The sequence below is a fragment of the Kogia breviceps genome, chromosome 9 (genome assembly GCF_026419965.1).
Source record: "Kogia breviceps isolate mKogBre1 chromosome 9, mKogBre1 haplotype 1, whole genome shotgun sequence".
NCBI classification, from domain to species: Eukaryota; Metazoa; Chordata; class Mammalia; order Artiodactyla; family Physeteridae; genus Kogia; species Kogia breviceps.
Window position 1 is genome coordinate 112080854 of NC_081318.1, and position 15715 is coordinate 112096568.

At 54.7% G+C, this 15715-nt stretch overlaps 1 protein-coding gene across 5 annotated transcripts in view; it reads left to right on the forward strand.

The window, feature by feature from the left end:
- The window catches only part of GRB10 (growth factor receptor bound protein 10), a 188244-nt gene that overhangs the window by 108812 nt on the left and 63717 nt on the right, over nucleotides 1-15715 (forward strand). For all 5 annotated transcript variants that reach the window (XM_059074699.2, XM_059074698.2, XM_067042955.1 and 2 more), the window contains one exon: nucleotides 11311-11512. In XM_059074699.2, coding sequence (XP_058930682.1) covers nucleotides 11311-11512 — 202 coding nt within the window. The remainder of the gene's footprint in view (nucleotides 1-11310; nucleotides 11513-15715) is intronic.

Sequence of the window (15715 nt, forward strand, 5' to 3'; positions counted from 1 at the left end):
GCCTGAGAGAGACTCTAATAACAGTCCTGACCTTTTCAGGAGCTGGGGGCACAGGTTGTCAATCCTTCCACCTCCAAGGGCACATTTGAGACGTATTTTGGAAAATAATCGCAGTGGACTCCATCCACTCGTGTGTCAGATGGCTAAAAGCACCTTTGCATCACGAATGCTTCCGGTTTGGGGGGCTCAGTGTAGTGAAGCCCAGGGGCTGCCGACACAAGGCCAGCTAGAGGTCTGCATTGTTGGGAGGTGGTTTCTACCTTCCTTGCAGCTAATGGACTGACTCTCAGTGGCCCCCGTTTCTGTGTTTTCTCACTGGTCGTCCCCTCTGGCCCTGCGCTGTGTGGTTGCCGGTGCCTGCACATCCTGAATGGAGACAGAAGCCTTCTGTGCTCCCCGCAACCTTGGGGATGGCCAGGTGGGCCTGACGTGATCAGGGAGGCCCACAGGGACAGGCAGAGGCCTGGCCTGCCAGGTGGTGCTTCCTGCAGGAGACCCCTGGGCCTCAGACAGTCCTCCATCCCTGCCGGAATAGAACCTCTGGCATTTATTCACTTGGGGGCCTGGGTATGACTTGCCCGGTGGGCCTTTTTCCAGGGAGCTAACAGACAGGGGACTCAGCAGCCCCAAGAGAGTTTGGGAACTCTGCCTGGCTGTCTGACCTTCTGGAAAGTTCTACAGCTTGATCTATGGAGGCTGGTGACTCCATTTACCACACACTCAGCTGACATTTACCGACCACCTGCTGTGTGCCAGCTGTGAAGTTAGGTAGGGAGGAAAAGGCACAAGAAGGTGCAGGTCCAGCCTCTGGAAACTCAAGGTTAGTAACAAAGAATGATGTGTACATAGGAAATTAAACTAAAACTGAAGTTCAGTGAGAAAAACTGAGGAAAGTTAAAATTATAATGTACCAGGGAAGCAGGATGTGTCCACCCTTGGACTTGGCTTTGACCTCCATCTTCATCTTGGGAGAGCTGAGTCTCCCTATGTCTCGGCTTTTTTAATTTGAAATCTTAAAAAATGCCTGCTTGGCTGGTTCGGTAGGAAGATTAGAAACTGTTTGACCTACAAGATATGCCTGGCATAAGACCTGGTGCCAGAAACGGTTGCTACCATGTGTCTTCATCATTAATAAATGCAATGTTACGTATGTAGAGAGAGAGTGAAAATCAAAACCCTCTCTCATGGGGCTTCCCTGGTGGCGCAGTGGTTGGGAGTCTGCCTGCTGATGCAGGGGACACGGGTTCGTGCCCCGGTCCGGGAAGATCCCACGTGCCGCGGAGCGGCTGGGCCCGTGAGCCATGACCACTGGGCCTGCGCGTCCGGAGCCTGTGCTCCGCAACGGGAGAGGCCACAGCGGTGAGACACCCGTGTACCGCAAAAAAAAAAACAAAAAACAAAAAAACCCTCTCATGGATCCAGCATGTGCAGCCTCTCCCTCTGGGCTCGCTCCTTCAGAACTCGTGTCCATCGAGGCCCAGATTCTGACAAAGACTGTCATGAGTTTTCCTTCTGCTGGGGTGTTATTCAGAAGGTGCCGCTTATATGTGTACTGTTATTTCTCTTGGTTGACAAATCATTTTCATAAGAATCATAAGCCCTTGCTTAGGAACTCTGTTCATTCCTCGACCCAACTCCAAAGATTTGGATTCAGAATGAATCCAAGTGAGTCCCAGGAACCTGTTTTCACAAGCGAGCCTCCCAGGGGGTCCTGCTCATCAGACAGATTCCCGAGGGGTGGATCTCCATGGTCCCAGCCCCACCGGCCCCCTCCTGAACGTTGCATCCTTCCACTTAAGCCCTATTTCCATCACATCCTGCAAAGACAGCTCCTCTCTCCTGGGCATTGCAGTTCGGGGAGATGTGCCATTTCTTGGAATTGCCTGGTACGTTCTCCTGGAAGGAGTTTCCCCATCCTGATGCCTGAGAAATTGGGCTCTTCGTAGAGCTGAGTGCCCTCTCTGCTTGACCGCCTTGCCTTACATAACAGAGATCTCGTTGTAAAGTCCTTGTCTTCTGCCAGCTAGTGAGCGCAGCCGTCCTGGGAGGGTGTCTGTCCTCTAGGACACTTTTCTGGTTTGGGCAGTTCATTAACAGTCTCTACCAAGGCTGTTTCCATCTGAGGACACAAAGTGTCCTCTGTGCCACTTCTGCTGCCCGCATGCCCCTAACCTCTCTTGTAAGACGCTCAGTTGGGGTTGAGGTCCCCCCTTTCCACGAGGAGTCCAGTCTCTGTTTGGACTATCTCCATCTCCTCCTCTCGTACACCGGAGTGGGTTTTAGCTTCTTCACAGGGGGAATTATTTTTCCAGAGGCGGTGGAAGAAGTTTCACCTCCTTCCTTGCAACTTTGCATTGAGCACCATAATCCTTTTCCAGAAGTGTGACGCCTAGGACTTCATTACGTTTGGATGGTGGGATTCTTTTCTCTTCTGCGAATGTCTGTGTTTCCAGTAGCTGGACCAACGTCAGAGATGTAGTCGGTGCTCAGTCAATACCTGCTGAATGAAGAGAAACATGGGTCACGTGAAGGAATCATACATTTATGGAGGTAAACACACAGAATCGGAGAGAGTTAATGTTGAATGGGGCGGTGAAGATAATTTAGCTGTAAAAAAGTTGCCTGTTTGCAATCACAGTGCCAGTGAGTGACAGGCTTTTGGCCTGTGCCCTGGATTTTCCCTGTTCAGTTGCAGTGTTCTTGGATTAATATTTTTAAGAGTAATGGAAAGTGGGAACCTTCCAGAATGACAAGGTATTTGCATAGTTTCTCGCAGCCAGGTTTCTGCCCCGATTTATGATGTAATAGAAGAATTGGGAATCAAAATCAGAACGTAGAGGAGAAAAAGATTACATCTCCAAGGATGACTTGAGAAAGACGCAATTAGTCTTTTGCCCCTTTTGAGCGGTGTTTTGTGAGTCTGTTTCTGTTCTCCCCACTGCTCCAAGTTGCCCTCTAGCAGGACAAATAGAGATTACACAACAGAGTCTGTAGTTTTTTCTGCACTTTGTAGCTCGGGTCCTTGGTCCCTGGTTGGCCGTTGTAACTTTCTGGTCCTGGGAAATCGTGCTCCAGGGTGCAGAAAACAAACAGTCTTAAAGACCTGAAAGAAACGTGTGTGATATCCATGTCTTTCCCGGCAACAGTGTGACAGGGTAAAAATCCAAGAAAAGGGGGAAGCTTATGCTCTTTTCTCTTACGCCAGTTCTTGAATTTCAGTAAATGGCATCACTGAGTGCAATGCGTAGCTTTCCTCATTTTCTTTATTTGTTTTTTGGATAGAATTATTCTGCAGCTCTTTCTTAAGACGTAGATTGGACGAGTACATCTCACGGGAATCAGAGTCCAGAGTGACTCATCATTAATCACTTTTTTGCTTGTCTGCTAGGGTGGTGGAGCTGGCTCGTCAGGCTGCTAGGATGTCTGCATTTGTCTCTGATCTGCCCCCGAGGTGGTGCCGGGTCCTGCCCTCCGTGTGTTGCAGCCTCCTGGGCTGTCACAGACCCGGTGGTGGGACGTAGCCCAGCCTCCCCCCCGGGGGTCACTGCGGTCAGCATCCGGGCCCGTCCAGCTGCTGCCCCGGGGAGTCGGTGAAGCGCAGTTGGCAGGGCTGTGAGAGGATGCCGGCTGGCTGTGTCTCTGCGGCTCTGTTCGTTCAGCCTCCGTTGACGGCCAGGCCCTGCACAAGCCGTCGAAACACGACCCCCTTATGGGAGGATGCACACAGGTGTGGTTGCACACCTACCTGTTGCAGTCCACGGCGCCGGTGGCGCAGCATACACGTGTGTACTAAAAGTTAATGTCCGTTGGGAAGAGGAATTCATGTTGCGTGTAGCTCGGGAAACGAGCGTCGTGGTCCTGGGCCTTCCCGAGCCAGTCTGCCTGGGCGTCCTTGGCCGGTCACCCAAGAAGCCAGCCCCAGGGGTCCCCCCGTGGCCCTCAGCCTCCATGGCCTAGGCTGGTGCTCTTGCTGGGGACAAGTGAGGACCACAGGTGTGCAGAGTCGGGGAGGGGGGCACCTGTCCGCCAGAGGGATGGGGCTTGAGGCCGACGGGTGGGCAGGGCGTCCCCTGGAGTGGGCTCCGGGGAGGGTGGGGCAGCCCAGGACGCCCTGCCCGTGAGGTCCAAGCACGTGGCATTGGTCCCAGGCAGGCAGGTTTAGGGTTGAGGGCTTCTTAAAGGCACCCAAGTAGATCAGCCAGGAGAAGACCTTCAGTGAATGTATTTGAGAATATTAAGCATTCCAATTTAAAAAATACTTTCACTATTATTATTATTTTTAAAATTGTGGTACAACGTACCTAACATAAAACGCACAAACCTCTAAGCAGTGCCCACGGCCTTTCTCATCTGTGTGGTTGTAGACAAGGATTTGCATGTAAATCCCGTCTTGATTGTGCTAAGTCGCAGCTGTAGACCCTTAAGCAATCATAAGGGGTGTTGCTTCTTTAGACAGAACGTGTAGACCGAAGTGTGGCTTTGAGGAAAACAGGTTGCAGATGTCGTGAAGGCAGAACGTCAGTGGTCTATGTACTCTGCAGTATTGACAGGGCTGCCTGGTAGGGTGCTGGCTTTGTCGCTTGCTGTGGGATGCTCTAGGGAGGGGTTCTGGATGCAGTTCCTCAAGAACAGAAGAAAGTGCCAGAGCTTTCCAGGAACTGGACACACGGGTAACTAAATACGCGCGTTCCCTTTCTGAGGGCACAGTCCTGCATCTGGGTTTTAGCAGAAGGAAAGGCGTTGCAAGAAACATAATCAGGCTACCTACCAGCTATGGATACAAAGCAAGGCACAGATTGCCCAGGATCAGCAGAGTGGAGGGTTGTTTTAATGGTCACTTTGTCTGACTGGATTGGTCCCAGGGTATGTGTGTATTTGTCCAGTTTCATGTCACCAGCTGACCCTGACTGTGCTTTGGGCGGTGGTTCCACCCACATGACCTGTGGGTCCTGGGAGGGGGGGGGGGGTCCTCTGAGCGCCACAGCTTCCCAAAAAGTGTAGGCAGCACTTTTTCAAATGTATATATGGTCCTAATGAAAAAAAAAAAACCACACACACACACATGCAAATTCTTATAGGTTGTTTAATTAATCATTTTGTTGACCTGTATTTCTCAGTTTAATAGACATTAAACTTGGCAATTACTGTTGTCTGTGGTGGTAGACAGGAAAGGACGCCAGTTTTCCCGCATGTTGGGAAAACGTTTCTCTTGTGAACGTGGAAAACATCAGGAGTTGTGACTCTCTCCAATGCTGTGTGTGTATTTCTGTGCACATGCCAGACAGACTAATTCTGAGGGTTTTTATGTCCTGCCTGCTCAAGTAACCGCTGAAATAAAGCACTGGTTTTGTTTGTTTGTGTGTTTGTTTAATGACAGGATTTGGGGGTTGCATTTGTATTTTTATTTGGAGTTGGGGTTAGGTGATTTGCTTTTATATTGGCTGAATATCTTTAAACATCATGAATCAGAACAGAAAAGACTGCTCTAGTGGTGTAATACTTCATTTTCTTATTCTGCTTACTTATGTCCAAGCACCTCTACGTGCTCAAAATTAAATACACGTGACTAGGATGCATGAGGATGGAAGGTGCATTGGTGTGCTGCAAAAAGGTGTTTCAGTAGCAGGTTGAGTTGTATTTGTACAAGGTTTTAACCGCTTAGAGGTCAACAACAAAAGCTTGCCCAGGGAACATGGTTTAGGTTGAAAGTGCTTTTGCAGGCTGGGCCTTTAGTTCCTGTCCAGGTAGAAATGTGTGAGAACTTTGGCCTTTGCACGTGTGCTGGGGAATTTTCAGGTCTTGTGCTGTCAAGAAGACTCCCTGAATACTTTTGGTCTTAGAATTACTCCAAGTAATTCTGCCACCCCAGCTGGCTGTCCTGCAACTTAGTTCAGTTCTGACGCTGAGCACCTGGTTTGATCATTTACGGGAGCAGCGCACAGAACTCAGCGAGACGGTTTACTCACCAGATGGCCGGTGTGTTGTCAAGGGCACAACTCAGGAGCAGCCAGATGAAGAGATGCGGAGGGCGAGGTGCCCGAGGAGGCGGGGAGGAGCTTCCTGCCCTCGGCGTCACCCTGCCAGCACCCGCACCTGCTCACCGACCTGGAAGCTCTCAAGGCCCAGTCTTCTAGGGTTTTTATAGAGGCTTCATCGCACAGGCATGATTGATGAAATCATTGGCCGTTTGCAGTTGGCCTCCCTGGAGCTCGGGGCTGGGGGGACTGAAAGCCCCAGCCTCTAATCGCACAGCTGGTTCTCCTGGCAGCCAGTCTCTCTCAAGTGCTTATCTGGGGGCTTTCCAGAAATCATCTCATTCCCATAAATTCAGACCTAGTCGAAAGGGGCTTGTTACGATTAACAAAACACACTTCTTTCACCTTTACTAGTAGCTCGGGAGCTATTTCAGGAGCAGCAACAGAAAAGGGCCAGATGTTATAACGAAGATGTTCCCCTTAACTCGTATCAGTTAGGAAATTACAAGGGTTTTAGGAGCTGTGTGCCAGGAACCATGGAGGAAGATGAAGAAAATGTATTCGTCTTCTCTTACCACAGCCTTACACATGCCATCTATTTTTTTCTTCTCAGGGACACATCTCCTCTTACTTAAGACTTTATCACCCTCTAGGGTTTGAGCCTTGTAAGGAAGTCGGTGCCCTGCCCTGCCAGCTCCCTGTTACTTCAGCGTGAACCTCGTACGTGAAAATCGGGGGAGACGGGGAGAGGCTTCCGTGGGTCCGTAAAGAAAGGACAGGAAGGGTGCGTCTGGCGCACATGTGGTGCAAGTAGCATTTCTTTAAGGTGCCAAAATAATTTCGTAAAGCGGATCCGGTGTCCTCTTGACTCTCTAATTAAAGAAGCCACTAGAGGGCGCTGTGAACCAAGCAGGGGGCAGTGGAGCCAGTGGGGCGAGGGGTCCGGGAGGTGGCAGGAGACGGTGCCAGTCAGGCCCTCCTGTGACTCACTGTCTCCTCTCGGCCTGCAGCCTGCCCTCTTCCTGGCTTGGCTTCTGGAAGACATTCTCCCGGAATAATCCAAACGTGAATGTGTTTCACTGAATCTGTACTCGTTTTAGACCTCAGCGAGCCTCCTTCGCTAAAGATGACAGTGAGGCCAGATGCACCTGTGATTTGGGGATCCGATGAACGACTCAGATGTTTGGGACAAAAGTCTCTGACCAGCTTAGGACTTAGGGTTATTTAAGGGAGGAAAATAACTGTTGATAACTTGATTTACAGCCATGTCGTTTGACCTACATTTGTCCAGTAAATACACCCTCCCAAATCCGTATGGAGCAGAACGTCACGACGTGTAGAATTGTTTCCCTTCGCCCTTGCAGGACTCCTTTCAGAGGTACCAGCTCACGGCAGATACTTTGGCCTCCAGGTAGCAGCGATAGACACTTAATCTTAACAGTCCTTTCCAGAAGCCTCTGCTTTGTTGTTAATGCGCTGGTGTTTGTTTCTGCCACTTGCACGACGCTGCAGGAAGGCTTCCTCACACGGGTGAGCACCGATCCACGTGGATTCGTGCAGACGGCCACACGTGTAGGAGAGACACAGGGCAGCCGTGCTCCACGGTGGACTGGCTCGTGGAACATTCGAAAGAATTGAATGTCATTCCGGCAAAATCTCAGTGTAGTAATTTTTTTTAAAGGGCCGTCGCACGTGGAGAAGCGTCCTCTTTAGAATCAACCCTTTAAAACCCTTGTTAGGAAGATTTAATTATCAGTCTTTATTAGAATTTAACAAGGTTTAAGTAAAATCAGACAACGCTAAGTGATGTTATTATCCAAACAGACAAAATGCTAACTAGTTGACCCCACAGGAAGTTTTCAAAGTTGGTCCTAGATTAGGATATTTTAGTCTCTATTCTTGCTCTAAGGGCTGTAGAAAATAGGCAAGTTTGAAACATGCCAATATAGTGGTTGGAGTTGATTTATGAAAACTCTAACCTACCAAGTGAATAATGACTAACCTGGCTCTAACAGAGTCACCATTAAATGTATTAGCGTAGAAAGTGGTTTTATCAATAACCCACCTCAGAGGAGAGTTAAAGGACTTTCGTGAGTGCCTTGCACCTACACCTTTTACCTTTATATTCACCAGCTTACGTCCAATTTGCCTTTATATTTACTCTGAATGATGTCAGAATCACTCTGCGTTCCTGAAAGTACAGTGACCTGAGTGCAGCGCGGGGTGGCCCAGGAAGGACCTGGCTGGCGGGAGAAGGAACAGAAAGAAAAGGACAGGAGACACAGAGGCCTGCCCCCGTGGGCACAGCCAAGGGCTTTCAGAAATGCGTAGGGAAGAAATGACTCGAAGGAAAATCCCCCTGAGGGGATAGGACCTTTTATTTTCTTGGCTGGAATCTGTCAGAGAGCGAGAACGCTAGTCCTGTTTGATGTCTAAAGCCAGGAAGCCAGTGGCCTTTGCGTTCTGCTGGGTTTCCTCCCCATGTTAATCAAGTAGGAGACGCTGCTGGGGAAGCGCCATCGGATCCCCGTCGAGCTTCCCTCGGCCGCCTGTCCACACCAAGGCCACTTGTCTTACAGCCAAGGCCAACTCCATAATTCCCGTGGACTTGGTGTTTCATCCTGTGGATTCTTAAATGGTCCATTTAGATGGAAACGCTGAGTTGCTACTTGGGTGAGGCAGGGTGGCACGTGGACTTACTGGTTTACAGAGTTTTACTTAAGCAGCGATTACAGGTCAGCCACATGTGGGTAAAGGAGGCGAGTGGCCTTCACGATGGACACATGCTAGAACTTTCCTAAAGCTCTGACCTGGGAACTCTGGTACAACTCCTGACTTTTCCTCGTCAGATGACTAGGCGAGTCTCTCTCCTGTTCAGCGACGGCTCTCTTTGGGTGGCCACTGTCCATGGTTTTTGTCGTTGCTGATGTTGCTTCCTGGTTTACGGACGAGGACCTGCGCCCAGGGGCCCCGCAGGGACCAGGTGCCCATGGGCATGTGGGGACCCCCTGCAGGGGTCTGGCCCCTCTTCCCCACCTGCCTCCTGGATGCTGAGCGGGAGCCCTGCCCGCTGACTCCCACGTCCTCCCTTGTGATGGATTAATGATCGATTTCACCGTAATTAATTATTAAGTATCGATGCAGCACTTGGTCCTTTTAATATCTGGCCCTGGGATTAATACTAGACAACGCATAACCTGAGCTGTAGCAGCATCTTTCAGCTCCTTCTCCCCCCAAGGCCTGGAGGTGCGGGGCTCTGCCCTCTCCCCCGTCAGCCCTCCTCCGGGTGCACAACACCCGCCCCCAGACACCCCCCTTCTTCCCAGGTTCTGCCCCACCCACCCTGCCTGGGCCTCTGTCCTTGGCTCCAGCGGGACTGCACTCTCATCGCTGTGATTTCAGCAGCCACCCGTCCTTCTCCACCTCCCCCCTCCCCCTCGCCCCCCCAGCCCATCCGTGTGTCTGTCTGTCTGTCCTCCTCAGGGCCTGCCTGCAGACTGTAACGTCTCTCATATGGTCCAGACGCTCCCCAGACCTCTCTTGCGGGCACCACTGCCTGGAGGGTAAAGGGGCCTTGGGGGAGGGGTGTTCTGTGGTCTTCCTGCCTCTTCCTGGATCTCTCCGTACCTGCACTCCACCCCCCGCACCCGACCAGAGACTCCCTGATCCTAAACAACCCCCGCCAACCCGCCCCCCTGCCCCCTGCAGCTTCCGTGCCTTCTAGGCTGGCGTTTGTTGTTGTTCTGTTTTGTTTCCTTCTGTCTCCTCCTGCCCTTCTGCCTCGTGAGACAGGGAGGCCGAACAAAGCAGAGGTATCGGAGACATTTGTGGGAGGAGAGGGAGGGGCAGGGAGGTCAGTGTTCCAGAAAGTTCCATGAGCTCACTGATGGAGTGCGCACCTGGTGAGCTCACGTTGGCAGCTGCAAAACTTGTTTTCGGATTCCAGGTTCCCTGCTGATTGCTGGTGTGACCTGGGGCAAGTTTCTTGACTACCCTGGACCGACTTCCTTGGCTGTTAGACCAGGTTAATGGGCACCACTCTGCATTGTTTTGTGAGGGATAAAGGAAACAGAGCAAATAAATAACATCGACCAAGCGTTTACCCTGCGCCAGGCTCTGTTACAGAGCAGGTGAGGACTCACTGATGCCTCACGCCCACCTGCTGGCCTGGCACCACTGCGAGCTCCAGTGAGAGCTGCAGACCCGGAGGGATGGAGACCCGGGACTGGGGCTTGGGCCCCGAACCGGCAGGCGCAGGACAGGGCCAGGGTCGGGGCAGCAGGTGCTCTCCTGCCCCTCAGGGGCTGCTCACCTCGGGTGGGGCGAGGCCCGGCTGTCTCGGGCCCTAAGCTCTGGTGTGTCCCCTGGGTGTCCCCTGGGCTCCGGGGGAGCAGATGGTGGCCTGTGAATTGGGTGACATGTGAGCTACTCGTGAGAGGCAGCCTCAGTTGCGTCGGCCGTGGTGTCAGAAAGGGACGGGTCTCCAGAACTGAGCCCATGGGACGTGCACGTGTGTGTGTTTGGGGCTGGTGATTGGGAGGAGTCGACTCGCACAATCGTGAGTCCACGTCCGCGTCTGCGGGGCCGCAGGCTGCAGACCCGGAGAGAGCCGCCGCCCCTCTTACGGGGCCCTCATCGTTCTCGTCTCTCTTAGACTCTCGTCTAAGGATAACTTCACGGAAACATCTAGAATGATGGTTGACCGGCTTCAGCCACACCGACACATAAAACCACCCATCTCTCTTTCTGGCGTTGCCTGTCGTCCTCTCTCTGCGTCGGCCTCGGGCCTTCTTGTGTGAAGGCCGCCTCCCTCTGGCTCTCGGGCACCCAGAGGCCTGCGGGGGCGGGTCTCGCCAGCAGCAACCCCCGGGGCCCGTCTGCCGTGGCCGCGGCCGCGGCCCTTCTGGTGGCCTTCGCAGACGAGGCTGGGATCAGGGCCGGGTGCTGCTCCGTTGCTGTCTCTCTGCTTCTCTTCTGGAATTTCGGGGAAGGGTGAAGCCCTGACTGGCTTCCTTAGGGCTCCTTGTGCCCCTGCGATTGGCCGGCTGAGGCCGGGGCTCAGGCTGCGCGTGGCCCCCTGCACCCCAGCAGATGCCCCGAGAGGGTCTCCTGTATAGATGGGAAAGGCAGGTGGGCTGTGATGACTGGATTGCTCTAGAGTATCGACAGATAACGGTACGTAGGACACAGATGGTTCCTCATAGAAATGTGTGCTTGTTTCAGTTAGGGTCCTCCACCCTCACGTCGTATTTTAAGACGGTGGGAGTCTTGGAACCTGGCCGTGTGGCCCCTCGCTGCTGCTGACGTTTGTCTTTCTCTCCCTTTCGACGCACAGAGGACGACGTGGACCTGGAGACGCTGGTGAACGACATGGATGCGTCCCTGGAGAGCCTGTGCGCGGCCACGGAGACGGCGCCCCTCCTGCACAACGGCCAGCATCCCCGCGGCCGGCCCCCCGGAGCAAGGCCCCTGCAGGGGCAGGTGGCCCCGCGGCAGAGGCTGCAACGGTCCCAGCCCATGCACATCCTTGCCGTCAGGTGGGCCCTGGCCTCCCCGCCAGCAGCGAGGGGTGGGTCTCGGGGCCACGGCGCCGGGCTCAGCTTGGTGGGCCCCTTCCTTCCCTCTGTCTAGCAGGGCCGCCTGGGTACCTGCTGGTCCCTGGTTCAGTTCGGGGCACTTATGGGATATGAGCACCTGCTCTGTGCCGGGTCGGTGGGACGTGCAGAAACCCCGTCAGAGGAGACCGCCCTGGAATAAATGAACGAACGGCCAGGCAGTCCACGGAGGGCTCCCAGGCCTCACTGCCCAGAGCGGGGCCGGGGACCAGGGGCTGGTCAGAAGCGTGCGGCCTCGGACACCTGCGCCCGTTCCCCCGGGGGCCAGGTGGAGGAGGCTCGACCTCCGTGGAAAGGCCGGGGCCCGAGGGAGGGACTCCGGGCAGTGGAGGAGGGCTCCCTGGAGGAAGCAGACCTCTGAACTGGGCGTCGAAGGGTGAGCAGGGGAGGTGAGCCCTGGTGTCGAAAGTGGCCGATCCCCTTCCTTTTTTATGGCCGAGCGTATGTATGTCCGTGCCACGTGTACGTATCACGTTTTCTCCGTCCTTTCGTCCGTGGCCGGACAGCACGGACAGTGTGCCGATTAAGTAGGGCCCACGGAGAAGGACGGTTACTACGTGATTCCGCTTCCACAGGGAGCCTGAAAGCGTCAGGGGTGTGGAGGCGGGGAGTGGAGAGGCTTGCCGGGGGCCGGATGGGAGGTGCCGGTCGGAGGGACCAGAGGGTCCGTTTAACCTGGCGGACGAGGCCTGCCGGCGTGCCGTGCAGCGTGGCCTGAGTTAGCAGTGCTGCGCTGCGTGTTGAGGAGCTCGCTACAGGGCCAGGTCTCGCGTGACGTGTTCTTACGGCACACACGCACACAAAATAATAATAGTAAGCGGGGAGGGTGGGCGTGAACGTTGCAGGGTGTTTACGGCCAGACGGCGGTGACGGGTCACGGCGTGCTCTTCTCTCTCGGCTCGTCCACTTGTGGACAATTGAATACGCACGGCTTTGTGTGTCTATCAGACCTCCACAGAGAGGGTTGGGAAAGAGATCCCAACAGGCAGGGCCAGAGCCAGAGGCCTTTGGGAGCCCCTCCCAGGGGAGGGGGAGAGACAGGGGAAGGGTTTGAGCCAGGTGAGTGAGGCTTGGATTTGGGTTTCGGTGGGTAGTTCTGGCAGCCTGGGGTCAGGGGTCGGGGGGGATTTGGAAGCTGTTTCACAGACCAGCCTAGAGCGGCACCTGACCGGGGCTCGGGGGTGGATGAGATTTGTCAGCTCGTGGATTTGGGGGGTGGAGGACAGAGTGTTGGGGGCACCTCAGCTCTGTCTCTGCCTGGGAGTGGAAGTCGGGGCAGTGGTTGTGAATGGGGACCTTTGTGAAATCCAGCAGGCGAGCTCTCTGCGGTCCCCACCCCGGGCCCGCGTTGGCTCTGGCAGGTTTTCAGGTGAGGGAGGTTGATGGGTGACTGACACCTGCTGCCTCCCTGGGCTTTCTCGGGGGAGGGTGTGCGGTGTGCTGTGGCTGGGACGTCTGTCGGGCTGGAGCGTCTTCTTGGGAATCTCCTTTCCTTGTGGGGATGGAGTGTTCGCTGTGCTTCTGGAAACTTCTGTGAGCCTTCTTTCCAGCCCAACATCCTATGTCTTCTGCAGCCAGATGACCCTCTTGCCCAAGGTCGCCAGCTCTTGTCTCGGGGGGTGGGGACCGAGTGTCTGCAGGTGGGGGTGCAGCGGCCGGGGTGGCCTGGGGTCACTGCTTCTCAGCACCCCGCCCTTTGTCACGTCCGTCCTCCAGTGTATGTACCACTTTGCTCCCTAGGGCGTCACCCCTGTGTTCTGAGCTCCTGGTGAGTTCAGTCTGGGGGGAGACATTCTTTTCCCCTGCAAGCTTCTCTGGGTCTGGAGTGTGTTGGCCACCCATCCGTGGTGGCCTTGGGGAGGCCCCCGGGGGACGGGGTGGCAGCGGCAGTGACGGTGCACGAGGCTGGACCGGTGCAGGAAGGCCTGGTTGCCTGCCGGTTTGTTGTCCGGGACCCTTGAGTCTGGAGTCCTGGCCGTACCTGGCCCTCTGCCCGGGGGCTGCGGGTACTGAACCCCAGGGTTTGATGGACACAGGGCAGGAGGCCCGCTCCCTCCAGAGAGCGGACACCGGTCCCGGGCCCAGCCTCTTCTCAGCGACATTCTCTCACGTTCTCATATCGTTTCTTACCTTCAGGTGCATTTTTTAAAAATGGGAGAACCAATATAGGATCCCCAGAGACTCATTTTGTAAATGGGTCTGCTGAGGATTTCCTGTGTTTGCAGAGCACCCCCTGTGTATAAGTCTGTTGGGTCCTCGTATAGTAGCTGATGGAACGGTCACTGCAGCCTCACTAGGTGCTGGCGTGGTGACCCTCAGTTCCCGGGTAAGGAAACAGGCACCGGGGGAGGTGACTCGGCCCATCCCTGGTGAGTGGGGACCCCAGATGCAGACCCAGGTGAGGGGCCCAAGGAGCAGGTGTGCCCTGCCGAGGGCTTCCCAGAGATCGTCGTCCGCCGGAAGAGAGCGGGTGCAGGACAAAAACTGGAGCCGTACAGGGGTGACAGGTGAAGGAGGAGGAGGGACTGCAGTGAAGGGGGCGGGTTCGCACCTGGACAGGTGCAGGAGTGCGGCCCCACCCTTCCTCCCGGCCCCTGACCCCGCCTCCCGTGTCTCTTGCGGAGGCAGGTACCCTTTGGCCACGGGCCTCTTCAGTGGGACTCTTCGGCTTCGTCTCATATACCTTGGTTTGGCTTTGGGTGACACTGAACCGCTGAAAACGCTTTGTTTTTCAGTGTATAAAACAATGTATCGAAATGGACTTTGCACAGCATAGACTGAATCACGTCATCGTGTGTGTTGGGTGGCGGTTAGGACACTCCCAGGGCTGTGCAGCACTCCCCCGCCCACCCTGTCTAGTTCCCGAGTATCCCCATCTCCAGAGGAACCTCCCACCCGCTGAGCGGGGCCACCCCCCCTGCTTCCCCCCACACACAGCCCTTGGCAACCATCCACCTGTGTTCTGTGCCGTGGATTGATCTGGTCTGGATACTTCTGACAAATGGAATCATATAATATGTGACCTTCTGTGTCTGGCCTCTTTCAATTAGCACCTTTTTTTAAAAAAAAGATTTTATTTTTAAGAGCCATTTTGGGTTCATAGCAAAATCGAGAGGCAGCTGCAGAGGTTTCCTACAAGCTTCTCATCCTCCTCTGCCAGCATCCCCACCGGGGCGGCACCCTTGTTGTAACCCTGACCCTCAGCACCCTCGTTAACACCCAGAGCCCGTGCTGCACACTGGGGCTGGCTCGTGATGGTGTGTGTTTTGTGGTTTGGACAAATGTGTCATGACGTGGACCCAGCCTTAACAGTATTGTATGGAGTCATTTCACTGCCCTAAAAAACAGGACTTTTAAAATGCTCAGGGCTTCCCTGGTGGCGCCGTGGTTGAGAGTCCGCCTGCCGATGCAGGGGACACGGGTTCGTGCCCCGGTCCGGGAAGATGCCACGTGCCGCGGAGCGGCTGGGCCCGTGAGCCGTGGCCGCTGAGCCTGCGCGTCTGGAGCCTGTGCTCCGCAACGGGAGAGGCCACAGCAGTGAGAGGCCCGCGTACCACACACACACACACAAAATAATAATAATAATAATAATAAAATGCTCAAAACTGCCTCCTAAAGAGAGAAGCTTTGTGAACTTCTATGAAGCTAGGGTATCAGAAAGTCAGCCTCTGGTGCAGTAATTCAAAAGAAAGTGAAACGTTCTCCGGTGAGTCCCCGGTTAGCAGAAGTTTGGGGCTGGGAGGTGCTGAAGTCGAGCATGGCTGCACCTCCCCCCCTCTTGCTCTGTGTGACAAAGGACTCATGCGTCCCCTGGGTTTTCTGGCACCAGGAGGCTGTTACGGAGGAATGGGGTTTGTTAACAGTCCGGTAAGCTCCTGGGCACATGGCCCAGCAGTTATAGGAAGGGCCCGCCTCTCTTTCCTCTACGTCTTACATCTGCAGGACTTGCACATCTTGCACATCTGAAACCCTGGCCCCGACCCCTGGCCCTCCACTCTGTGTCTGGCCCTGGATGTGACTCTGCTCCAGGTGCCGCGTCGCCGTGCCGTCCTCACGGTGCATCCGCGTTGCAGCTCGTGTCAGGATCCCCGTCCCTGTGCAGGCTGCACGTTTACACCGCGTGGC